This window comes from Ahaetulla prasina, chromosome 2 (genome assembly GCF_028640845.1).
Source record: "Ahaetulla prasina isolate Xishuangbanna chromosome 2, ASM2864084v1, whole genome shotgun sequence".
Classification (NCBI taxonomy): Eukaryota; Metazoa; Chordata; class Lepidosauria; order Squamata; family Colubridae; genus Ahaetulla; species Ahaetulla prasina.
This window is the reverse complement of record NC_080540.1, coordinates 98,878,560-98,905,786: the sequence shown is the minus strand read 5'-3', so window position 1 is coordinate 98,905,786 and position 27,227 is coordinate 98,878,560. Positions and strand designations below refer to the sequence as shown.

General features: G+C 35.9%; 1 protein-coding gene across 2 annotated transcripts in view; it reads right to left on the bottom strand.

Annotated features, from left to right (window-relative positions):
* Positions 1–27,227, bottom strand: part of SLC22A4 (solute carrier family 22 member 4) — a 66,942-nt gene that overhangs the window by 11,510 nt on the left and 28,205 nt on the right. Inside the window, exons 2-5 of one of the 2 annotated variants that reach the window (XM_058166054.1) lie at positions 19,847–19,950; positions 16,855–17,009; positions 9,308–9,479; positions 2,820–2,946 (exon numbers count right to left, since the gene is read on the bottom strand). In XM_058166054.1, coding sequence (XP_058022037.1) covers positions 2,820–2,946; positions 9,308–9,479; positions 16,855–17,009; positions 19,847–19,950 — 558 coding nt within the window. The remainder of the gene's footprint in view (positions 1–2,819; positions 2,947–9,307; positions 9,480–16,854; positions 17,010–19,846; positions 19,951–27,227) is intronic. The other variant, XM_058166055.1, reaches the window with a different exon arrangement.

The following is a 27,227-nucleotide window of genomic DNA, read 5'->3' as shown; positions in this document are numbered from 1 at the left end:
TTGGTTTAAAGAAGATGAATTGATTGATTGATTGGTTGGTTGGTTGGTTGCTTTCATTTTGACAATTTTATGTATTTTCATTCTCATTCTGCACAGATTTTAACCTGTTTTGGAGACTAGTTCAAAAGTGAATTATTTTTCAAAATTCTTTATTGTATGAAAAACGGTCTATGTTTGAGAATGAGCCTAAATTAGTAACAATCAATTAATAAGGATTGTTGGGAAAAGAGACCCAATAAATTATGTTTATTGATGAACACATGACACGTACTCAAGCAACAAGAGTTCCATAATAAAAATGAAATAAAATACTCAACGTGTTGATATGGTCCCTAGTTTCATGGGTAGTTTCCTTAGAAGTACAGCTACTATAGCCCTAGACTTACGGCCATTCAAAATTATGGTCCTGAAAAAGGTTCTTGCATTTACGACTGATCCTTGCACTTATGACTTGTTGCATCTCCATGGTCATTTGATCTAAATTTGAGTGTTTGGCAACCATCATGTATTTAGGGATATTTAGCAATCTTCCCAGTTGGCTTCCAACAAGCAAAGTCAATGGAGAAAGCTGAACTCATGTAACAGTCATATGATTCACTTAATGACCATGATGATTCACTTAATAACAGCCAAAAGAAGCCACAGCATTGGGCCCGACTCATTTAATGACCCCTTCATTTAGCAATGGAAATTCCAATCCCAACTGTAGTTGTAAGGCAAGGATTACTGTAGCTTCCTCCATCAGGGGTATGTTTGTAAACTTTTTTCCTTAAAATAATCTCATAACAAAAGTAAAATAGCTGACAGATTAGCTTCTTTTCTTCATTAATGACTGCAGCTGCAAGTCATTAGCTCCTTAGAAAAGACAGGTAATGTCTATGAAACCAGAGCAATCAACAAGTAGAGATGACTAGATACTCAACTACTGTAGTAATGCGGTACAGCTATTTGATTTCATTTTTAGAGCAGAATTAACATTTTCCTGGGATTTTCCATTCAGGAATTTGGTTGGGGAGTCCCAGTGAAAAGTATGTCCCTAAGTTATAATAATAATAAAAAAAATGTTTTTTTGCATGTCTCTGGTAAAATTAGAGGAGTTCTCTTTACAAAACTGATTTTGTGCCCTTCCACAAGAGTTCATTTGTTTCCCTCTATAATCTTTATTTTAACAGTGTTGATTGAGTTAGGTTCGGAGAAGAGGCATATCAAAATTAAATGAAGTTAAAATTCCTTGCAAACTGAACCACAAAGAGACACACAACAGCCAACCAATGCATTGCCAATTTTTATTTTCTCTTAGCACCATTTTCTGCTTTATCGCCACCTACAACCAAGAATATATAATTGGGAGAGAAAACAACTTCATTCATTAGCTGCTAAATAATTACATTGGAGGTGGCTGCTCAACCTTTGTTCCATTTGACTCCAAAAATCATTACCCTTCCCAAGTTTTTGTAAAAAATAAACTGAGACATACCATGTGGCCAGATCCTTTTTTTAAAAAAAATGCTACAAGGGAATAAACTGGTAGCATACATATATAGCAGCCTTTATTTCAAGACTAAGATGAAAATGAGCTACACTAGATGGACTGCACATTTTCTCGACTTTTTCTATTGTTAAATGTTTGGGAAGGAGGGGAAAATACAATTTGTCCAACGTCCATTTCACAACTATGTTGGTGGCCCGATCAAGTTCAGACATGTGTGATTATTTGTCTACAGCTCAAAAGGGGAGGGATGTGATTTTTTTCCTGGCAAATGAGAAGACGGTAAAAAGCCATCTGGCAGCATGGAAGCTTCCGGCCTAATATGGCTTCCAAAGCTTTTAAAAGCTGAAACTTTTAAGAAAAATGGGCAGCATACTTGTCCAAACCAGAAACACAATCTATAACAATTTATGGCTAAATGATAAACCCTGCCTATGTGATTAATCTACAACATTTGAGTGAGAATAGAACTACAGCTGACGCCTCTGAAATATATTAAAATGCCTGCTGTGGGGTAGAAAAGCAGAACGTAGGCAGAAAACATGAGAGACCACATTGTATTTAGAATCAGGAAGGTTTGTTGGTGATCTTGGCTGTGTTAATGAGCTACCTAGATTTATATACTTTTTTTATTATTTTCAGGCAGGCATTCATGGCATATTGTCTGCTCTTGTTCTCTTCAAGGACATAGTGGTGTTTTATTGCACATATGACTGGGTTTATAGTGAAGTTCACCTGGAAAAATTGTTAATGCTTCTGAAGATCCTTGTCATATATGAATCACTAATGGTTCTTACTGATAATAAGTAATAATTAACTCAAATATAAGTACTGGTGCATGCAAACTATCACTTGCTCTACCTTAAGAGTTTTGTTTTTTAACATGACCAGTAATACAAGTGAGACCTGCTATCTATCTATTTGTCGTCTCCTGTCTTAACTATCTATCTGATTAGATTTTTATCCCACTTTTATTACTTTATAAGCAACTCAAAGCTGTGATCATATGTAATATGTCCTTCTCCTATTTTCCAATCCTGTGAGTGGACTGGGCTGCAAGATGGTGATTGGTCCAAAATTACCCAGCTCAGTCACTATTATAATAGTGGGCTATAGCAAGTACAACAAAAATACAAATATACAATTTTTTGAGTCTTTGGCTTCAAATAATTGTTAATAACTGGTAACTTCCTGGACAAATGGTTTGACCTTGCCTGCTTTCTAGGGTGGAGAGAGAGTGACTAGGCTGGGGCTTTATGCCTAAGGTAGGATTAGAATTTATGATTTCTAGCCAGGTATCTTAACCACTACACCAACTCCTGATACTTACGTCCACTGGATCTATAATTATTGCTGGAGCTGGAATCCTGTTTGTTTTTGCCGCCTTCTGAATAATAGCTTCAGCTTCTCTGAATCTTCCCTGAGAGATCAGCCACCGAGGAGATTCAGGAATAAACCTGTAACAAGTTCAAATTATCTCATTGCTTTCTTTTTTTACATAAATTGATGCCATCACGGTGATTGAAAGGGTTTTCACTTAATTGTGATATGAGAAACCAAAAGTCTGGTCCATTTGCCTATAGGAAGCATGGAAAGGATTGTGCCATGGAGAGCAACCACTAACTCACTGCATTGTGCTGTTCTGTAATGATCAGGAAGCTAAATTCGGAAAAATGTAGAAAAATATGTAGATGCTACATTTTTCTCATTTCAAGGCAACTCTTTGTTTAAAAAGACTTCCCTTTCAATATAAAAAGACAAAAATTTGAGTAAATACTTGCTAATTCTAATACAATTTGTGTTAACGTGTGTATAATCCACTGAACTGGGCAGGTTGACTATAAATGTGTTCATAATAAATATATTTGCTTGGAAGTGAATATACAATATATAAGTGAATACAGATAGTGTATCTTTGACATGATTGTAGTTTAGACTAAGTCAACTGGGTCCTATATAAATGCTATATAGGAGCTAACATATGTTAATATAATGTTCTTCCTTACATCCTAATTTCTTTCCTTGATTAATAATTCTACAAACGCTTCAGCTACATTGTACATCTTATCTAGCCACTTTCTATAATTTGGAGAAAACTGAAATATATGTATAAAAACCTGTAATACTAATTCTCTGCAGTGAGTATTCAAAGCTTCAAGGAAGATTTGGTATTATAAAATAACAGGTGACATCACACTCATTTGAATAAAATCTGTTATGTAAATCCACCCTAAATATATCACAATTTATTTTATGTAAATTGATACATTAGGAGCTATGTGTTGATTTCATCTGAAAAATTCAATTAGCAAGGTCTTATCTTTAGGGTCAATAAATCTCCATGTCTTCTTGATGATAGTTTCTTTGTTTCTTCATAAGAATATTTTCTTGGAAAGGAAATTATTAAAACATCCAGAAAAATAGTTCATGAATCTAATAACTTAGTGCCTCTAAATATTTCAATGCCTGCTATATTATTAATATTACTTTTTCAAAAAGTTAAGAAATATTAATAAAATTTTATATGGACTTCTGATTTTACTTAAAAATTAGCAAGGAAAAATATTTTCGATTTATGTGCTTGACAAATGTATAATCAGTATCTTCATGAAGAAGTAATTCCTTCCCTTTTGTGGCGCAAATTTGGAAAGAACTCAGAATCCATTTCTCAATTAGAGATACAAGTAGTCCTCGAGTTACGACCACAATTGAGCCCAAAATTTATGTTGCTAAGTGAAACTTTTGTTAAGTGAGTTTGCCCCATATTACGACTTTCCTTTGCAGAGTTGTTAAGTCAGTCATTGGATTTGTTAAGTTAGTAATATGGTTGTTAAAGTGAATCTGGATTCCCCATTGATTTTGCTTGTCAAAAGGTCACAAAAGCTGATCATATGTTCCTGGGACATTGCAATTGTCATAAATATGAACCACTTCCCAAGCAGCTGAATTTTGATCATGTGACCAAGGGGAGCTGCAATGGTTGTAAATGTGGAAAAATGGTCATAGGTCACGTTTTTCAATGCCATTGCAACTTTGAATGGTCACTAAATGAACTGTTGTAAGTCGAGGACTACCTGTAGAAACTTTGATGGGTTTTCAAAAGAAAATAACTTCAAAAAGGAACAGAGGAGGAGGAAGGCATGTGGAGGACTAGGAACAGGAGTGAGCTAGAAGTTTGCAGCCTCTGAATAAAGTGGGCCTTCAGAGAGAAAGGGATTTACCAGGTAAAATGAAGCAAGAGGAGCAGCAATTTCAAGAAATCCCTGTTTTTCTAGAAGTACGCAAATTACAATTCTTTGATTGTTTAATGGGTTCCTGAATACCTTTGTTTTGTTGGACAACTATAGGAAGTTGGGTGTTCAATGTCAACTTTCATTCATTTATAATTCAGATTGGCCATAAATGCAATGTTTTGCCTCTAAAATCCATTTGTTAGCAATTATAAGAACAGCAATAGTATTTGTTGTTAACCAGTGCCATCGTGTGTTCTGGCTTGCATCTTATCTTACAGTTCTTTTCTTAATAATTTGGAAGGCATGTCTGAATCGTTTATAATTGAGGCATCTCTGAACTGGATATATTTTTAAAATCTAAAATTGTACATTTTTAACTTTTCTTTTAAAAAAAAGAATAAGTCTGATCCATCTCTGGTAAAACTGCTCCTTTTTTGAGTGATGTTGTTGATGAAACCTCAAGTCACTATACCACATATCCAGGACTTACAGGATAGATTTTTTCCAAACCTTTTTAGTTGCCAATAAGTCGGCACAGATTGTGGGAGGCCTCTGTCTCATAAATAGGATTAAGGAGATAACACCACATAAGGTGTTCCCAGGAAACAATGTGACAACAGCAGGAATTACCAAAGCACTGCCCAAAAGACAGGAGGGCAGAGCTATGATTTGCTAGGAAAGCAAGTTTGAGACCTCCCAACTTCCATCTTACCAGCTCAGCTTTGCCACTACAACATAACATAAATACAGTGTTGCAAAATACCAGATCTTTAAATATTAAATTAATTAATGTTAAGTGGGATACCAACAAATTATAACACTTACAAATGCTATAAATGCATCTATCATCTGAAGCTTTCTAAAAGAGGAAACATCCATCTCTGTCGCACATGGAAAATCTAATTGTCCACTAACATACTTATGATCTGATTTCAAGCCACAGATTTGGTTTGCTATTTTTAAAATTGCTTTATTTCCTGAAAACCCTGGAACGTATTCTTTGTTAATTATTTAATTTATATGCCAATGTTTACACCACAGGGGCCTGCATTAGCAGTCTGTTATTAAAAGCAGCTGCTTGCAATTACTGCAGGTTCTAGTCCCACCAGGCCCAAGGTTGACTCAGCCTTCCATCCTTTATAAGGTAGGTAAAATGAGGACCCAGATTGTTGGGGGCAATAAGTTGACTTTGTATATAAATATACAAATAGGATGAAGACTATTGCTAACATAGTGTAAGCCGCCCTGAGTCTTCGGAGAAGGGCGGGATATAAATGCAAATAAAAAAAAAAAGCCCCTCCTTGCAACTTAATAAAACAAGTATGCTAGTCCTAAGACAACCTATTGAAATAAGCAGTACAAAACATAGCATCCTATGTATGAAGATCCAGATGTGTTCCACTAAGTTTAAGGTGGCTTATATCTAGATATGTGCACAGAAATGCAATTTAAGAGTACTGAATTTTTTGCTTCACAATGGGAAGAAAATTTGGATTGCACTGTTTTTTAAATACATATACCCTGTTTCCCCCTTCCCCCCAAATAAGCATCCTCTGATAATAAGCCCAATCGGCCTTTTGAGCGCATGGCAATAAGACGCTTATTTTAGGGTTCAAAAAAATATAAGACAGGGTCTTATTTTCAGGGAAACACTGAAAATTATGAAACATATTTATTTAGCTACCAAATTTATAAATATCATATTTAATACTATCAATTTTCAAACAGGCTAGAATTGAAGAAATTTAAAAACTTTTATTTTATGAACCTAATTTTTTCTTACTCAATAATAGTAGTCAGAAACAGAAGCTTGTGGTACGGCCCTGTTCTTCTAACCTACATTTAAAATACCTGAATCTTTATTTGAATTTTCAAGGAATGCAACCTTTGATTCATTATTTGATCAAAACAGAGGCGACTGCAAATATAAAATTCCTATTTCATCTAAAAGTTTTAATATTCATGAACCACAGGGTTGTTTGTAGCAATACATTTGATATGTCCTTTATATGCAGTTTCCTACTCACAGGAAGGAATGATATATTTACAAGGGATTTCAGTAAAATATAATCCCCTTGATCTATAAACCAATATCTATACCCAAAATATCTATAATATTTTGGCATCAGTGGAGAAAAGAGGATATTTACTGGTTAGGACCTTTACAGACTAAGTAACTTGTAGAATTAACGTATATTAGGGTTAACAGACAATTGCTGGGCTGAAACAATCAAAAAAATTGCTAGACAGAAGCAAACAGTAGAGGCAGCAAGGATGCAGGAGGGAGAGTTCTGTATTGTTTTGCTATTGATCTCATTGTATGGAATTTTTGCAAATTAGAGCTGGTAGCTCTAACTAAGTGAAATAGATCCCCATCTTCTAGATCTCCCCTTTATCCTACCATTAAAAGTCAAGAGTTTTTAATATTTGTTTCTGCTCCATACTGCATATTTCATACATTTAAACCAACTTTAGGAAGTGAGCTAAATTTTTAAGAAGAAAATTCAACTAAAAGCCAGAAGTACAATGACCAAGAATTGGGGGTGGGGTGAGAGAATTTGGATTATATGCAAAGAGGTGTTGAGTTCACAAATCTAGACTGAATAGATCAAGAACTGAATAGGAGAGGAGAGGCCAAACAAGACAAAAAGAAGCCATTTTAAAAGGTGAAGGAAAGATAATACCTCACATTCGATTCATATGAATATCTCTATTTACGTTATTCAAAGAATGCTGATGTGGCAACAACTACTTTTTGAAATAGTAATCAAAAAGTAGTTCCTGTCATTATTAGCAAGTAGATATTCTGAAATAGAATTTTCTTATTCTGATCCAGAGAAATATTTCCCATCTGTCCCATCAGATTTTTGGATTATCTTTTTGGCACTCTGCTTGCAAACCTGGAATAGAAAGCTAAACTTTTTTTTACTTTTGTGGCTTTCTATTGATACCACTGATCACAAAAATGTGGTTCCTGGATCATAGAGCTAATTGGGAAGATGGTTAAGCAATAAGGAGGCCAATAAAGTATAGGAAAAAATTAAAAAAAGAGAGAGAGAAATAGTCTCTACAGAACAATTGCTATGTGAAACAAAACATGTAGGAATTAACCAAGTTTTTGATTAAAGTAATTTGCAACATTATTTCTGCAGAACATAGGCTAAAATACCGAGACATTTAAACATAAATCTCCAAATACACTTCTAATATATTTTAGAGCAAATCCAGTATAAACATTTGAACGAAATGCCTGATACACTGGAAAGCAAGAATCGAGATCTAAAACATAAAGATGTTTGTTTTAATATCAAGTAAAATGTGAGAGGTTCATAAATTAGAAACCACAGTATTTCCTCTGAGTTAAAATTGTATAACACTTATGCAGAAACAAGGATTATATTCTTAAATTCCTTAAAAACATTGTAAAATGTGTAACTTTCCAATGCTTTTAATCTCTAAAACTGATATATAAGTATTAGTGAACTATACCTTTGCAAGCAATCTTTTAAATAGCAAACAAATTCTTTAAAATGACATATTAAATACCGACAGTAATACGATATCAGAATCTATTACTGAATCATTATTACAGGCCAACAAATGAAAACTTGTTGAGACTTGAATGTTGACGGAGATGTGTCAGTAGTGCCAGATCTTTAAGATACGAGTGCTGTACAAAACTCAGAAGTCTGGGCTATCTTTTAAGTCTAATAAATTTTATTAAAAGGCATAAAATTTTGCAAGTGGGAGCTCAGTTTATCAGATGCTTAGGCTTAAAAATAAAATTGGTTAGTTTTAATAGATCCTACCATACACTTTCCAAGTTTTAGTTATAGTAAGGTACTATAGTTCTCCTTCAGAATGTTTTACAAGTAAGAAAAAAATGTATATAATTTCATAGCTTCAATATTTCTTGGTACTAGCAATTGGAAGCGGGTTTTCTTGATGCAGTTATTTGTTTTATTCAGTTAATTTATTAGAATTCTTCTTCTTAAAGATATAAACATGATTGTGAACATTCAATGCATACCCACTAACTAGAAAAAATACAGAGAGATTTTTTTTAAAATTTGAATTTATATCCCGCCCTTCTCCGAAGACTCAGGGCGGCTTACATTGTGTAAGGCAATAGCCATTCAGTAGTATTGCTTTCTGCAGCTGCTCTTAAACAAACATCATGGGCTGTTTTTGATTATCAAAAAATTCTGTTGGTGCCTCGACAGAAAAAAGTTGAAAGATAATTGAGAAGGGAGAAATTTGAACAGGAGAACTCATCTGACAATGACTTGCAATTTTTTTAAAACTATTTTTTTAAAAATCAGAGGTCAGAATAACATAATCCAGAACTCACACAGGGTAAGTCCTGTAGAACCAGTCAAATCAAACTCATAATAAAGATAATTTAAAAGAACATTCAAAACAATCCACTGCTCTCTGCAATCAAATGCCAAAGGTGGGAAAAGATATCTACATCAACTCAAGGCTGTAAAATGCCCGCTGGTTATATAACAGTGTAGGGTGAAGGTTATCAGCTACAGAGAGGACATTTCTGAAGCTGAACAACTTTCAGAACAGTTAAACTCACCACCACAGTGGAATGCAGCACACCCCAGGGACAGTAAGAGCCAGTAGCAGCATCCGCCATTCTCTGATGAAGTAAGCAAATAGTGGCAGCAACATGTAGCCAATTGCAAAAAATATGCAAACTCCTAACGTAGAGAATATAATACGAACTGATTTGCCAAGAATTTCTGTGCCTGTTTAAAACAAGGAGTGTGGTTAGCATTTAACTCTTATTTTAAAATTTACCCAAAATATGTTATTTTGCAGCTTGAAAAATACAGTCTTTTAAATGGAGCCATGTCCTACAGTTTTCAAGAGAGGAATGGCACTAATTTTAGCCTAAAGTTGAACAAGATTAGCAAGGAATTCTGAGGCATAATGTGTACTGATGTGTAATTTAACTTTAATTTAACTTAAATTACACATCAATACACACTGCATCAGAATTGATATATTTAGTCAATATATTTCAGTTATATTTTGGAGAGAAATAAGAGAGGTTATTGAAACATAGCCATGTCACAACTGAAAATACTTTTTAATATGCATAAGAGTATTAGAACTGCTTTAGCTTGAGCCGGTCAGTGGTTCAGTTAGACCATGGTTACATTTTCAATAACCATCAGTTTTAATTCTACATTGGAGTATGGAACTGTAGTCTGGAGACTGTTAAGTCTACAACTTTTGTAATTACTGACTACTGACCATACTGACTGGGGCTGCCAGAAAGAGAAGTCCCACAACTGGAGTCTTTTTAGGCAATCACTACACATTTGACTTTGGTTTTCAGCACTCATTAAATGTCTTAAGCCAGTTAAGCAATGGAGGGGCCAAGGGGTACCATTATTGAACTATACTTAAGGCATTACATGCCTTACTCCAGTCCTGCTAAGAATCTCTGAGGGATCAACCTCATTACCATGCTTCCCTGAAAATAAGACCGTCTTATATTTTTTTGAACCGTGAAATAAATGCTTGGCCTTATTGCCATGCGCTCAAAAGCCCAATTGGGCTTATTATCAGGGGATGTATTATTTTGGGGGAAACAGGGTATTAAATTTGTGCTAAAAAACCTACAACCAACCAGCCAAAAACTTTCTTTGAAAAAAAAATTAAGAATGCATTCATTCTATGAATTAGGGATAGGACATCTCTATTTTAATTCACTCTTGATTAATTTTTTTTAGCAAAAATACTGGTGGTTTTTTTAAAATTACTGCTTTTATTTCTATGTATTTTAATCCATGTTTAAGTTGATTGATTAAACTGTTTAGTTAGCCATTTTATGACTAATTAGAAGACACATGTACAAAATAATAATCTCAGCAAAAAGGGAATGTTTTCTGGGCCTAAATGATTTACTCACATCTTTTCACTCTATCTATCTATCTATCTATCTATCTATCTATCTATCTATCTATCTATCTATCTATCTATCTATCTATTTATCTATCCATATATATTTAGGAAAATAAATTAACCCCTTCTAAAGAGTAATAAAAAATGTTCATATCAGATAATTTCACAGAAATATTATATCAATGACTATCCAAGCCATACTGAGTTCTTTGAAGGAGAATGCTCACTTGGGCCAGTTGTTTAGGGAATATTACATAAGTATTAAACTAAGTAATTAATAATTTACAGTATCTACAAATGTAATTCTATGGTTGGACTAGAAAGCCATGCACAACCATGCAGAATATATGAGATATTACATTAGCTGGATAGTATTTAAAAAATATTTTAGAATTCCATTTAATATTCACGAAGCATTTCCAGGAATATAGATATTGCTTCCCACATTTTACTGTATGCTTAACCCATCAGAAAATAATTGGTCCTGGACTGGATAAAAAATCAAAGTAATCATAACCTCACATAATTTACTGCAACGTACTTAAGCCAAATAAACAATAGCATGCTTGGTGTCATGATTCCCTTTCCTTCTCCAATGAAATTGAAAGGAAACCTTTCAAAACCTTTCAGTTTTTTTTTTCTAAACTGTACTATGACACTTCATTCACATATAGGGAAAAACATTCCTTTACTGCAGGGCAGCAGGAAAATCATCAGTATTGTCCTCTATTCAACTATGATAAAGGGATATATTTTTTTTTATTGAATGTTCTCTTTCATTCTCATTATGAAACACATTATTTGACATTAAAGAGTACAAACTTCATAATTTCTGTAAATGATTTCTTGGAAAAACATTACAGAACAATATACTTTTCAGATATAGTACAGTGTTAAAGAAATTGGTATAATAACATTTATGAGCCAGTATAGTCATAAATCTGTTTGATCCAAATAAAAGAAACTAAAGATAATTATTTTCTACTGAACGCACTTATAAATTGCACAATTTGATCTGTACTGTATGCTAAAGATTCCAGACTTCTGAAAATAGCATAATTTCCTTAGTTTTCACTACTAATCTGTTTATAGACATACCTTCCTGTAAACATTGCTGCACCCTATTGTGTAGCAATTACTTGTGACTCAAGTGTGTGTACAACTCAGCAGACATACGAGAGGTGTTGAGGCAAGCACTGTAAAGTATTATATGATTATTATAAGGAATGGTAGGGAAAAGCATTAATAGGATGGGCTGTTTGGTTGGGATTTTATTCTATATATGTATTTTCTCCCATTTGGGGAAAGGATATCACATATCTGTTTGATTCTTGATTCCAATGCTTGGTATTTAAGGTCATCAAAAATATATGAAAAATTCATGCAAGGGATTTGTTATTAAGAGAAGGGTATTGTTTCAAAGTTTATTTGATAATTAGAGAATTAAAAATAGTTTAAATATATTTTATTTAAATTCACCGAGAACACTTTAAAAATGCCTCCAAATAGCTACAACTGAGTAAACATTTTACTTAAACAAATCCCTTCCAACTCTGTTACTGTTACTTCGAGAGGCTGCTTAACAAGTGTGTTAATGATATGTATATTTTCAGAATGTGCTAAAATTCATTTTCATGTTTTTGTACATTTTGTGAAAGTATTCTAGAAATATTCACATTTCTTTTTCTTTGCAATCTGTTCCTGTGGAAAAAATAGTGTCATACAGTTCAAGGAGATAAAATTTGGCTATTGCACTTGAAAAAGAGCACCCATCAATTTGCCCTTTCTATATTATAAATCTAAAATGTATCAGATAAGCATGTCCTAAGGGACATCCCAAAGGGATTAATGTATTTAAATACATTTTCTGTCAAAGTTTCTAAAACGTAAGATAATATTTTTTAAAAATTGCAAGTTTAAATGAATTAGTAGCAAAACTATGACCAAGTTCAAGGAGACCAATATTGTTTAGAATTAAAAACTTTTCTCAGACACTTCCAAACCCAGTCTGAGGATAATCACTTGTAAACAACCACAATCTGGTAACCACCTGCAGATTACTTCATAGAAGACTTATTCTGCATAGTAAGTCATTGACTTCACTATTCTCTATGTCCTCCCTTTACCTCCTCCCTGGCTCCCCATTATAGTTACATAATTCTGTAGAAATTCATGAACAGGGTTGACACATTTTGGTAAATATTTCCATAAACAACAAGGGAAAAGTTGATTTAAAAAAACATTGTGTCATTCAAATTTTCCAGGGGAAAATTAGTTTTTAAGGGCAAACAATATTTTTAAAATATTCCATTAGTAAATATTAAAATATAAGTTATTAATATTTAAATATAAATTATTAACATATTTATATCTTAACAAGTAGCTTCTTAATTGGTTCATGACCAAATTGGTAGTTGTTTTTAAAAAACAAAACAAAACACCCCTGCTCCTGCTGAGATTCAAAGTTTTTCTCTCATGTCAATGTCAAGGGAAAAAACTGCATTATTTTGATGACTAGGCTTAAATTTAGAGGATTAAGTATATCTGATAAGAAAACATAATGTCAATACTGTTCTTAGCTGTATTTTTTTCTCCTGTTCCACAAAGTGGTGGTGATTTCCTTTTCTATATAAAAGAGCAACAAAATACATATCATTGCTCTTTATTCTTTAATTGTAAACACTGTCATTTAAATAGGGATAGAGTAATATTCTTTACTTCCAATTAATACCCTTTCTGAAGCATCAACATTCAACATGACAAATTTGGTAACCCTTGGTAGTCATCTGGTAGCTGAGAGCATTTAAAAAAGCAATGCCATAGTAAAGAAATAGCTGTAATAAAACTAGTGAGCCAATTCAACTCCCAGGAGCATGTTTTAGATCCAGCTAAAACAGCAAGAAATTAACTCCCTACTGTATCTGAACATGAAACTTTTAGTTAACTCTGAACTCACAAACCGCCCTGAAGCCAAATAATTACCTCAGGCTCCAGGAAGGCTACAATCTGAAACTGGTGACCTGCATAGAACTTAGTATGATACTACGTAGATCTGTCGGCATAAAAAGTATGATGGAGACTTTACCTCACCGCAGCCCATTACCGGGCCTGTTTGGAACTGGGCCATGTGAGCTGGCCAGCGATGTGCACGCACAGCTCAACTTGCATGGGCAATGGTCCGGCATGGACATGTGCAGCTCAGCTTGGGTAAGCTGGTTCCCCTTACCCCTTGCCGGGCTGCCAAAGCTTTTAAGTAGTGCCATTGTTGATTTAAACATTTGGCTATTGCACTTGAAAAAGAGCACCCATCAATTTGCCCTTTCTATATTATAAATCTAAAATGTATCAGATAAGCATGTCCTAAGGGACATCCCAAAGGGATTAATGTATTTAAATACATTTTCTGTCAAAGTTTCTAAAACGTAAGATAATATTTTTTAAAAATTGCAAGTTTAAATGAATTAGTAGCAAAACTATGACCAAGTTCATAAGACCAATATTGTTAGAATTAAAAACTTTTCTCAGACACTTCCAAACCCAGTCTGAGGATAATCACTTGTAAACAACCACAATCTGGTAACCACCTGCAGATTACTTCATAGAAGACTTATTCTGCATAGTAAGTCATTGACTTCACTATTCTCTATGTCCTCCCTTTACCTCCTCCCTGGCTCCCCATTATAGTTACATAATTCTGTAGAACTTCATGAACAGGGTTGACACATTTTGGTAAATATTTCCATAAACAACAAGGGAAAAGTTGATTTAAAAAAACATTGTGTCATTCAAATTTTCCAGGGGAAAATTAGTTTTTAAGGGCAAACAATATTTTTAAAATATTCCATTAGTAAATATTAAAATGTAAGTTATTAATATTTAAATATAAATTATTAACATATTTATATTTTAACAAGTAGCTTCTAAATTGGTTCATGACCAAATTGGTAGTTGTTTTTAAAAAACAAAACAAAACACCCCTGCTCCTGCTGAGATTCAAAGTTTTTCTCTCATGTCAATGTCAAGGGAAAAAACTGCATTATTTTGATGACTAGGCTTAAATTTAGAGGATTAAGTATATCTGATAAGAAAACATAATGTCAATACTGTTCTTAGCTGTATTTTTTTCTCCTGTTCCACAAAGTGGTGGTGATTTCTTTTTCTATATAAAAGAGCAACAAAATACATATCATTGCTCTTTATTCTTTAATTGTAAACACTGTCATTTAAATAGGGATAGAGTAATATTCTTTACTTCCAATTAATACCCTTTCTGAAGCATCAACATTCAACCTGACAAATTTGGTAACCCTTGGTAGTCATCTGGTAGCTGAGAGCATTTAAAAAAGCAATGCCATAGTAAAGAAATAGCTGTAATAAAACTAGTGAGCCAATTCAACTCCCAGGAGCATGTTTTAGATCCAGCTAAAACAGCAAGAAATTAACTCCCTATTGTATCTGAACATGAAACTTTTAGTTAACTCTGAACTCACAAACCGCCCTGAAGCCAAATAATTACCTCAGGCTCCAGGAAGGCTACAATCTGAAACTGGTGACCTGCATAGAACTTAGTATGATACTACGTAGATCTGTCGGCATAAAAAGTATGATGGAGACTTTACCTCACCGCAGCCCATTACCGGGGCCTGTTTGGAACTGGGCCATGTGAGCGGCTGGCCAGCGCATGTGCACGCACAGCTCAACTTGCATGGGCAATGGTCCGGCATGGACATGTGCAGCTCAGCTTGGGTAAGCTGGTTCCCCTTACCCCCTTGCCGGGCTGCCAAAGCTTTTTAAGTAGTGCCATTGTTGATTTAAACATTAGGCTCTTGGCAGTCTTCAATATCATACTAGCAAAGGATGAATTTCCTAACTATGAATGCTAGAAGAGTTCCTGTATCTGTCAACAGTTCCCAGTTCATGTTGTTATTATTATTATTATTATTATTATTATTAATAATAATAATAATAATAATAGTAATAATAATAATAATATCAGAGTTGGAAGGGACCTTGGAGGTCTTCTAGTCCAACCCCCTGCCCAGGCAGGAAACCCTACACCATTTCAGACAAATGGCTATCCAACATTTTCTTAAAAATTTCCAGTGCTGGAGCATTTACAACTTCTGCAGGCAAGTTGTTCCACTGATTAATTGTTCTAACTGTCAGGAAATTTCTCCTTAGTTCTAGGTTGCTTCTCTCCTTGATTAGTTTCCATCCATTGCTTCTTGTTCTTCCCTCAGGTGCTTTGGAGAACAGCCCGACTCCCTCTTCTTTGTGGCAACCCCTGAGATATTGGAACACTGCTATCATGTCTCCCCTAGTCCTTCTTTTCATTAAACTAGGCATACCGAGTTCCTGCAACCGTTCTTCATATGTTTTAGCCTCCAGTCCCCTAATCATCTTTGTTGCTCTTCTTTGCACTCTTTCTAGAGTCTCAACATCCTTTTTACATCGTGGCGACCAAATGTTATTCAAGACTGGGGGGTGGAAAGGAGGCTATCTGAAAAAAAGCATGACAAAATGGCTAAGGGAGTTCAGAAGAATCCTGCTGTTTATGCTAAAAATGCCCCCTTTTCATATTTATGATATTCCTCAGCCTAGTCACCTATTTCTCAAATATTCCCTCTGCTTTCCCTGTTAACCAAGTTCTGGCTTCTGACGAATTAACAAAGATTTCAGAATAGCTAATGAAAGTTACTTCTGTAGCAATCCAAAATAAATTTTTGAAATGTCTATGTTTGTCCAGACAAGTCCACAACTTGCCTCCGGAAGTTGTGAATGCTCCAACACTGGAAGTTTTTAAGAAGAGACTGGACAACCATTTGTCTGAAATGATATAAGGTTTCCTGTCTAAGCAGGGGGTTGGACTAGAAGACCTGCAACGTCCCTTCCAATTCTGTTATATTCTGTTAAGCTATGTTAAACCTCAAAACCATACAGAGGGAATGGGTCATCTAAGTCGCTGAATCAACCAGCTAAATTGACAGAAAGTATTTTCGTTCACTTGGCAAATTTTATTCTCTTTAACTTCTGAATTTTCTCAGGTTCTACCAATTCTTAGCCTTTCTTTTAATTTAGCTAGTTTTCCTAAATAAAGTTTTGATACTTATATGTGGGAATATTTTAAGCACGGGCTTGTTTCTCGTGAAATGTGATTGCTCTGACATATTGAAACAGGCAAGTAAAGTTTAAGAGTGAAAAAAATCTTACCTAATATGAAGGCCACAACGTAATTTGAAATCTGCCCCATGCCAACTATAAGAAAAAGCACTGTGAACATTTCCCAGCTGGTTGAGAAGATCTGGAGGAAGCTGAAACCTGTCTGTACACCCATGGTTGCAAATAGAATAGCTTTTCTGCCAAACCTTTTGGGGGAAAAAAGAACAAGCAAGCCAAAAGATTATAAATGAAATCAGAATATAATTGTTGTTTGTTTTAGGGAGAGTGAATAGGTCCACCCAATCTCCCCTTTATTTATCAGTAGATCTCAAAGAGATATAGGCACATTATCATGTGAACAGATTTCTACTTTAGCAACAGAACTTTCCAGGTTATCTATGCCTGAATCACCCAAGCTTAGTTTAGAGGTTATTTTACTCCATTCTCTAGAGTTACTTGGATCAAATACAAAAGGATATAGTGGGAAAGGAGAATTCTTCCAATCAAATAAAAGGAAAAGGGCCGGTTTAGCTCACGCTGGTAAAGCCTGTTATTAAGAACACGGTAGCCTGCAATTACTGCAGGTTCGAGCCCGGCCCAAGGTTGACTCAGCCTTCCATCCTTTATAAGGTAGGTAAAATGAGGACCCAGATTGTTGGGGGGGCAATAAGTTGACTTTGTAAAAAATATACAAATAGAATGAGACTATTGCCTTATACACTGTAAGCCGCCCTGAGTCTTCGGAGAAGGGCGGGGTATAAATGTAAACAAAACAAAAAACTAATTCAAGTTGAAAACAGCCTGTAGTCAGAATCTTGGGCACTCCAAATCCAGTTGCTAAATAGATCTAAATACGAGTCTCGTAATGGCAGATTGAGATGCAAATTTAAACGGTAATCTATCCATTATGTTCACCAAACTTACAAAAAAACCAAACATAGAAACACAAATTTAAAAAAACACACACACAAATATTTCTGGAGGACTACAAAAAATATAGATGGATAGCATCCTCTATCTAATGTGAATGAAGTTTGATCAAGAGTAGCAAAATGCTCAGTTAGTAGTATCATGTAATAACATTAACTGATAAAATGTGGCTTGCCTTTCTCAGTACAGCCAATCTCTGGGTTACGAGCGTCCACTTAGCGCCTGAGTGTTCACTTAGCGCCTGTTCGAAGTTATGAGAGAAACGATCCATAGGCACCTATGAGGCCTTTGAAAACAGAGGGATTCGCTCTGTTTTCAAAGACCTATAGGGGTCTATGGAGCATTTCAAAATGGAGGGATTTTGCTCCGTTTTCATAGGCATCTATGGGGCATTCCAAAATGAAGCAAATCCCTCCATTTTCAAAGGCCTCACAGATGCCTATGAAGTGTTTCAAAACGGAGTGAATCCCTCCATGAAGCTTCCAGTCTCCGTCAGAGTGAAAGTGTCCCAGTGGTGGTGGAAAGGAGTTTGGGGGGAGAAACAGAAGTCAGGAACCGCAAACACTTTTTGCACCGAGAAAGTTAAGTTTCTGGGGTCTGTGATCTCGTAAGTGTTCAGGCACCCAGTCTCTGCAAAAGAGGATGGGTGCCTGAACTCGAGCAATATTACGGCACCCAGGAGTTTCCATCAACTCTCCTCTCCCTCAAAAGAAAGTAGTCACAGCAGAGAAGAGACAGATCTTGTAAGGTAAATTATTCCAGTGCAGCAGGAACTGTTTTCAAAGGCCCCATTTGCACGCAGATGAGTTGTCCAGTCTCCGACAGGTCTCCATCTGGGCAAAAAGTGTCCCTGTGGTGGTGGAAAGGAGTTGCGGGGGTGGAGGATGAGTAGGAGACAGGTGCAGCAAACACTTGTCACGCCCAGGAGCTTCCACTGACTCTCCTCTCCCTCAAACTGCAGCAGAGAGGAGACAGATCTTTGCAAGATGAGTCCAGCGCGGCAGGGAATGGGAAGCATTACTGGGCTAGGGAGGCCTGTCCCATCACTAGCGCCCCCCAAGATACCTCGTGTGCACTTAATGAACCACGCATTCGCCCAGGCATTTAATTAAATGCATGGGTGAAAGCAGGGAGTGATCTCATTCGAGATTCACTCCCACGAATCCTGCGAAATACGAATGGAATGGGCAGGCTCCATTCCATTCATAACTCGAGGACTACCTGTAATGTATTGAGATGAACACATGGTGGCAGTATATTACTTTCACTGTTTATATGATTGGTTTTGTATGTGGTGGGTTCAATCATCCAGCACTTCCAACAGTCAAGCTAATCTAACCTCCTGAAGCATTGCACTGGAGCTCCCATCTCTATACTGGATGGGAAAGATTAAAGCTGTAGTCCATCACTTCTGATAAGATTGATAAAAAAAGACTGTTCTGTGGTAGGCAGTCTTACAAAGGACTGGGTTGGAACATTGAAATAAATAGCATATAATATATATTGTGCTTGGTTTGTATTAGAATTGCATGAAACTGATTGTTCCCTCCACCAGAAACCTAAAGGGAAAATTAAATTTTACATTGAAATAAATGTACTAATGTCCCAGAGAACAGGTTTTTTTTAAAAAAAAAAAAGAAAATGTGCAATAAGGGAAAAGGTTAGCATATATTTCTTATTTAGTTATCTGTCCAAAACCAGAATTCCAAAATTCTTCTTCAATCAGAAGAAAAAACATCAGAAATGTTTAATGTTTTTTTATCCTCACAGCTTCCCTACAAAAAGTGACAAGCAGATTGTGTAAAATTTCTGACAAATGCTGACAATCTCTTTTATCTGATCTTAACTGCTGGTACTAAAATTGAAATGTATTCATTTATCTCTCATATAGGAGCAGACATATCTCATAAAAATGTAAAAATATATCACACTTATAGATAACTCGGTCGTCTACTAACTTAAATTCCCACAAATGTTTGATTTCAGATCCTTTTTTTCAGTTGGAATTAACCATCAAGTTAAGCATGATTCTGCATAATCCTTTTAAGAGTATTACAAAAATATGTTTAAACCCACACACACCCCAATGCTATTTTAAGTATGTATACTTTACTTGTCTGAGAGTTGTCCAGATATAAAGGATCCAAGCAGCACACCCACAAAGAACAAAGATGTGGTTAGAGGAGCTTTCCAGTCATTGTCACATACGAGATTCCACTGTAAGAAAACAAAACAAGACAAGCAAACTTAATGTCATTTTGCAATGGTTTAAACTATTTAAGAAGTACAATAACAGAGTATAAATTGGCAGTAGAAAGCTAGGAAAAATAATTGTTATTGAACAAATAAAGAGACCATTCTGAACAGATAAATAATTTGATGTACTGCTGCATCTTATAACTGGCACCTAAATGTTTTTAAAAATGAGTTCCTTATTAAAATTTGCCTGTTTTAGATCTGTGAAGATGAAATCAATATTCCAGGAATCTAGGCCAAATGTATTTTCAATAGGAGTAGAGTAAGCAGAAAAATGCTGACCCACAGATTTTACTCCCATAGACCCTGGATTATAACCTTGCATGAATCTTGTTTGCAGAATACATACACCTGGAAATATCAACTAGAGATAAAATCACTTGGAACAAAGTGGAAAATATCCACTCCTTTCTATTTTGGATAAATATCCTGCTTGGATATTCTACCTACAGTATTTTCCACAGATGCAATAAAAAGTACTACAGGAGGAAACGTATGGGTTTCCTTCCAATTTCCACAACCTCCCAGATTAAAATTAAAAAGAAGCCAGAAATGTAATCAGAATAATATATATATATATATATATATATATATATATATATATATATATATATATATATATATATATATATATATATATATATATATATATATATATATATATATATACTATCAGTCTACTGCATTCTATATCAGGATGGAGGATATCAACCAAAGGCAAAGAAAGGGGAGGGTCTCACATATTCTCATGTCAAATTGTTTAAAATAATAATTTGTTAATCCATCTGCCCTCCCTTATACTGATCCATGGATAGTTTGGGAGTTGGTGTATCTATGTGTAAAACCAATACACTCAAGTGGAAGCTCTTAGCAGATAACAATATGCTGTGTGAATGTGGAGAGACACAGTGACCAGCCCATCTGCTGATATGTCAGCTTCTACCAGAAACATGTACCGATAATGACTGATTTTTGGCCAATGATAAAACCAGGAAGGTGGTTTAGCAGTTTAAAGTTTGACCCAGATGCGGACGAAGAATCCATCTGTGCTAGGGAATCAGGTAGAGAATTTCATATTCATGTTCGATAAAACTAACATAGAGCTACTTATGAAGAAAGATTGTTCAGGGCAGCAAGTGTTAAGTAGTCTCTATCTCTCTTTACAAAATATCTCCTTTAGTTGAAATCAACTCAATAGACTGGATGAAAACTTCCTGCCTTTGGGAGGCTGGGGATTGATTCCCAAATCTAAAAACATGTAGCAAAAAACAAACAAACAATCAAATCAAGTTGAAAACAATTAAAGGACCAGAAAACGGGAAAAAACCACGAAGTACATATGAGAAGCAGACTAGGCAGTGATAAACATTTTAAAAGCCAACAACAGGAAATTAAAAGCAGTATTGTCTGGAACAAGTCTTTAGTGTTTTCTAAAAATATTTAGAGAGGGAGCATAGCAGAAATGGAATTCTACAATTATGGTACAACCACTTATCAGCGTGCTCTTATGAGAAGGATCAGAGGCTGTGATCATTCTCATATTATGTGTTGGTTGGATTCATACCAGGAGACCTGCCTTTAAAATAATCCAATGCTTAGTACTTTAGAATGTTTAAGGTCAATGCTAGCCCTTTAAACTGGATTCAATAATTATTATCTGGGTTCAGATCTTATACACACACATACATTATTTCTTTCCAAACTGTCTGACGTTAAGTAAATCCATACAGCTAGTATGTGTGTAGCTGATTTTATCAACCAAGATGAAGAAACTACCTGTATACATAAGGTTGATCTCTTATCTTCCAAGCAGTTAGTTCACATTCTCAGGTGAGTATTATAAAAGAGACTAACACAGAATGGGTACATGCCCTGTTAAGACTCCCTTCTAATTTTGTGTTAAAGTTTTAAAAGGATATTATTGTATGAGCTTCTACAAAAAGTAATCAGTGCAGATGGACAGTTTGTTATGAATTATATTTTCTACCTGTAAGTTGCTTCATTCTCGAGAGATGGTGGGGACGACAGCAAGAATTAGGACAAACTAATTTCCATTTGCTGCTTTAGCCCTGTGTTTAAAAAAACCCAGCACAAACCGTTTATAGCAGATGGCTTCTAGGCAAGAGTTCATGTATTGTGTCAGCATCATAATGTCTCCTCTAGGCCTCCTTCCTCTTATGCAGGGATCAAGACATTGCATATATTACTCAAAAGTGTGCAGGTTGCATCACAAGTCCACTTTCAACATTCTTAATAAAGTAGCAATAGCTTGCAGGTAGCCTTGGCTGACACCCATATATTTTGTTTTCACTTTTAAGGAGGCATAAACTTTGACTATATGGGAAAGTATTATATTTAATTATCAACAAGATGAAACTCAATAAGCTCAAACTGCCCAAGGAGCTGCTGATTCAGTTCTACAGAGGAATTATTGAGTCTGTCATTTGCACCTCTATAACTGTCTGGTTCGGTTCTGCAACCCAACAAGAAAAACACAGACTTCAGAGGATAATTAGAACTGCAGAAAAAACAATTGCTACCAACCTGCCTTCCATTGAGGACCTGTATACTGCACGAATCAAGAAGAGGGCCGTGAAAATATTTACAGATCCCTCGCATCCTGGACATAAACTGTTTCAACTCCTACCCTCAAAACGACGCTATAGAGCACTGCACACCAGAACAACTAGACACAAGAACAGTGTTTTCCCGAAGGCCATCACTCTGCTAAACAAATAATTACATCAACACTGTCAGACTATTTACTGAATTTGCACTACTATTAATCGTCTCATAGTTCCCATCACCAATCTCTTTCCACTTATGACTGTATAACTATAACTTGTTGCTGGCAATCCTTATGATTTATATTGATATATTGACCATCAATTGTGTTGTAAATATTGTACCTTGATGAACATATCTTTTCTTTTATGTACACTGAGAGCATATGCACCAAGACAAATTCCTTGTGTGTCCAATCACACTTGGCCAATAAAAAAATTCTATTCTCTATTCTATTCTATTCTATTCTATTCTATTCTATTCTATTCTATTCTATTCTATTCTATTCTATTCTATTCTATTCTATTCTCAAACCACCCCCTTCTACTTCTCACAGTAAATAAAGACATACAGACTTTTGAATCAACTCCTAACTTTCTATAAGATTATCAAGTATCTGTCTAGAAGAGATGTGTGTCACCATCTAAAATGAGTGCATCCCGGTATCATAATGTACTATACTGTATCCACCCTGTTTTATAGGTTTATTTGGCCAGATTGATAACTTAAAATGAAGCCATTTACTTTGTGGAAACAGACGGAACATAGAATATTTATTAATGGTCTTAGCAAGAGATTCAAGGGCAAACCTTGGATAAATAAGTAACTTTCTTACAGATACCAAGAAGTTCTAATTGTGACAAAGGTCAGATTATATAGGGTCTAAGAATCTAGCTCTCTCTACGTTTCTGTCCTAAGATTTATTACTGAATTTCTTTCTCATGCCTTATTGACTTTACAGGATCAACTGCTTGCTACCCAGTTCATGGTGGCACCTCTCTTATGTCTACCAAATAATATTGTCTGTCTTGGAATCCTTATTCCCTCCCATGCCAGCTAAAAAGCTTTATCACTCTTTGCATTCCCAAACTCTTAATGCCACCAGGTGGCTGGCAGATTGAAATGGACATCTGAATCAAATATCTTTATATCACATTTTCATTAAGAAATGCAAGGGATTTTAAAAATAGAAGTTCTTTCTATTGTGAGCACTGAAAGACTGCAAAAAGAAAGAAAACGTCTTTGATGCTTATGGATTTTAATTTTAAAGATTAAATGTTATTTTGATTTAATTACGTTTGATTAAAAATATAGAATGTATTTTAAATGTACTAGATCAGTGATGGCTAAACTTTTTTTTCCTTGGGTGCCAAAAACGTGTATGCATGCATTATCGCGCACATGTGGCCACACCCATAATGCAATGCCACTCCCAATGCCCCCCCTGCATATGCACGTGACCCACACATGTGTACACAACCCCCCATGTGCGCACGACCCTCTCCCCCCATGCATGCGCGTGTGACACCCCCCCTTTTTGGTCTCAGGTCCCAAAACAGCATGTGGGGGGGAAGCCTTTGCCTGCCAAAATGAACAGCTGGGGGAGGGGAAGCTTTTGCCTCCCAAAATGGCTGGAGGGGGGACCCTCCAAAATGGCTGGGGGAAAAGCCTCCAAAATGACTGGGAGGAGAGAAAAAAGCCTTTGCGTCCCAAAATGACTGAGGGGGGAAGCCTCCAAAACGGCGGCGGAAGCCTTTGCCTCCCAAAATGGCTGGGGGGGGGAAGTCTCCAAAATGACTGGGGGGGGAGAAAGCCTTTGCCTCCCAAAACAGCTGGGGGGAAGCCTCCAAAACAGCTGGGGATGGGGGGAGGGAAGCCTCACCTCCCAAAACAGCACTGGAGATCCAGAGATCTGGGAAGACACAGGCAGCAGAAAGTGAGGAGAAAGGTAGGTCTCCCCACGTGTCTCCTGCTTGCAGGGCAGACTCGAAAATCAGCTGGCCGGGGGGAAGTGTGAGTGCATACGCAGTGGAGCTGAGCTGGGCGATGGCTCGCGTGCCCGCAGAGGGCTCCGCATGCCATAGGTTCGCCATCACGGTACTAGATCTTTACCAGAACCTATGGTATACATATGCAATGTATTATTTTTTTTTAGACTTCCAGGTTAATATGGAACGTTCCTAAAGCTATGGGCATTGTGCAGCAATTTCATCTTCTTTAATATACACAATTTGTAATGATAAATACAATAATTGGAAAAAGTGCTGGGACAAGATAGGGAAGTTACAAATGGAGGTCAGCACTATCTTCTCCATTTATAAAATACTCTGGAATTTATTTTTGCTCTTAAAAAGAATAAATTTTCCCCTCAAAACCCAGACTTCTTAAAAGGGAATACAGAACACAAGAAACTGATGGGTTGTGTTAAAGGTAGGGGTGGATGAGCTTTCTCCAAAGTTATCGCTATGATCTTTTCTTTTTCCATCTTACAAAGCATAGTGGGTTGAGGTTGCTTCAGGCTGCAAATAAGTTTAACTGTTGCCACATATTAGTAATACTCACTTGCATAGAAAACTTGCATATTCCACAGAATAAAATATTTTGGAAAAAGAGATCAACAAAACACTTCTCTCCTTGGGCAAGGAACAGGTGTTTCTCTTTAATCTTGAATGAAGGACATGCTTGGTCCTTGCTACAGAGGCTACCGGCTGCACAAACAGTGATAAAAGTAGCCTATTTATTTTTATTTTAAAACAAGAGTGGTGAATTTTTGGTGCTAAAGGGCCTCGCTTAAAAAAAATCCAAAGGCCTTAAATAATGTGATGCTGATGCAGTAACTCCTTCCCGCAAGGCAACTTTTTGTGACCTACTACCAAAATTTTTGTGACCTACTACCAAAATTTAGAGGCAAGAAGAAAGGCTGTTGAAAGACTGCAGAAAAACTAGGTATTACATGATACCTGTGTGTTCCCAACCATGTTTGAATAAATGCCTCTGAACCTAAATATCTACTGAAGATGTGTGGACATGGTCAGAACAGAATTTATTTTTTAGATGATAGAGCCTTTCATTTTTGCTATTAGTTACACCAATTTTCAAACGCCGGTGTAGATAAAGATATGAAAGGCGATTGAAATATGGTATGTTATATAAACCTTATTTAATTAATCCTAAAAAACAGGGAAGCTGTCAAGTACAAGAAACCAAAATGGCAGAGAAACCGATCACGTTATTCTCAAACAGTGAAGTTATCACAAATTAATTTCTCAACTACAAATATATGTGCTGTTTCTGTAATACTATACTGTTTGCCTCTACTGAACTTTCCATCGGGGACAGCCTATAAATATCATAAATAAAAATAACAATCCATTTAATGACCTTTTAGATTTTGTCTAAGAGATCATTGTTAAAACCTTGTGGGAAACCAATAATCAAGACATGGCTGAGATGCTATCAGTCTAACAATGATACACAAATTTTAAATCCAAAGTTCTTTTTCAGACTAAAGCCAAAATTCTCAAACAGTATGCATGGTCCTTCCCTATAAGAGATAATATATCGACTATAAGCATTTCTGAATGAGAAGTACGTCCATAGCTGCCAATAAATAGGAATACACAGCAGCGCAAGTTCTCTCTTTGCCGGAAATGCCATCAAATCAGAGTATACATCAAGAAGGATCTAACTCAGGACCCGGCTCAGTGGAAAATAGTTAAGAAACCTACTTAATTCCTTCCCTCTGGCTGGAGCAGTTAGCAGAGTTACATACTTTCTTCTAAGCCTCACAGAAATCATTACTTCATCTATCATGGGGAAAAAAGGTTTTATCCTATCCTATTTCAGTTTGCTTCCAGGAATGGGTGGCCATAATATTACGAAACACCATTTTTTACATTTGTACAAAATAGAAGAAGTGTAGATGGGAACATTTCCTATAAAAACAACTTCCGTCCAAAATACGCTGTCCTTTTACCTACATCTGTAAATCTTTGCATGCACTTCATTCATCTTGCACCAAACAAAGTGTGTGTGTATACACACATATATGTAAAACTAGTAGCAAAGGAATGGATAGAGCTAAAGCAGGGGTAGTCAAACTTTTTATACCTACCGCCCACTTTTGTATCTCTGTTAGTAGTAAAATTTTCTAACCGCCCACCGGTTCCACAGTAATGCACCGTGTATCGTTGTCTGCGCATGCCTCTCGCACATCGTGGATTGGGTTTGGGGGGGGGGGACGCCAGCTACCAGCTCTGCTTGTCTGTTACAGTTGGGTGGTGTGGGGGGAGGAAATGAGCGAGCTATTCTGGGACGAGGCTCTTTTGTTTGCGGTCGCACTATAGCGCCATTTAGTTTCACTTACGTAACGTGAACTAAACTTATGCGCGGGCGATACAAATAGTATATTTTCAGAAATTTAAATTGTCATGGGGAATTTTATGAAAACCTAATGAAAATGTTTTTAAATAATGCTATGAATTTTTTTTAAAAAAGTCAATTAAATTAAAAAAAAAAAAGAAAAGTGCTTCAGTATCGGACAAAACCCCTATCGCCCACCATGAAAGCCGGAATGCCTACTAGTGGGCGGTAGGGACCAGGTTGACTACCACTGAGTAAGGAAATTTTAACATTTTCCAATTAGCATACAGCATAATCGATGTCGGAGGTTC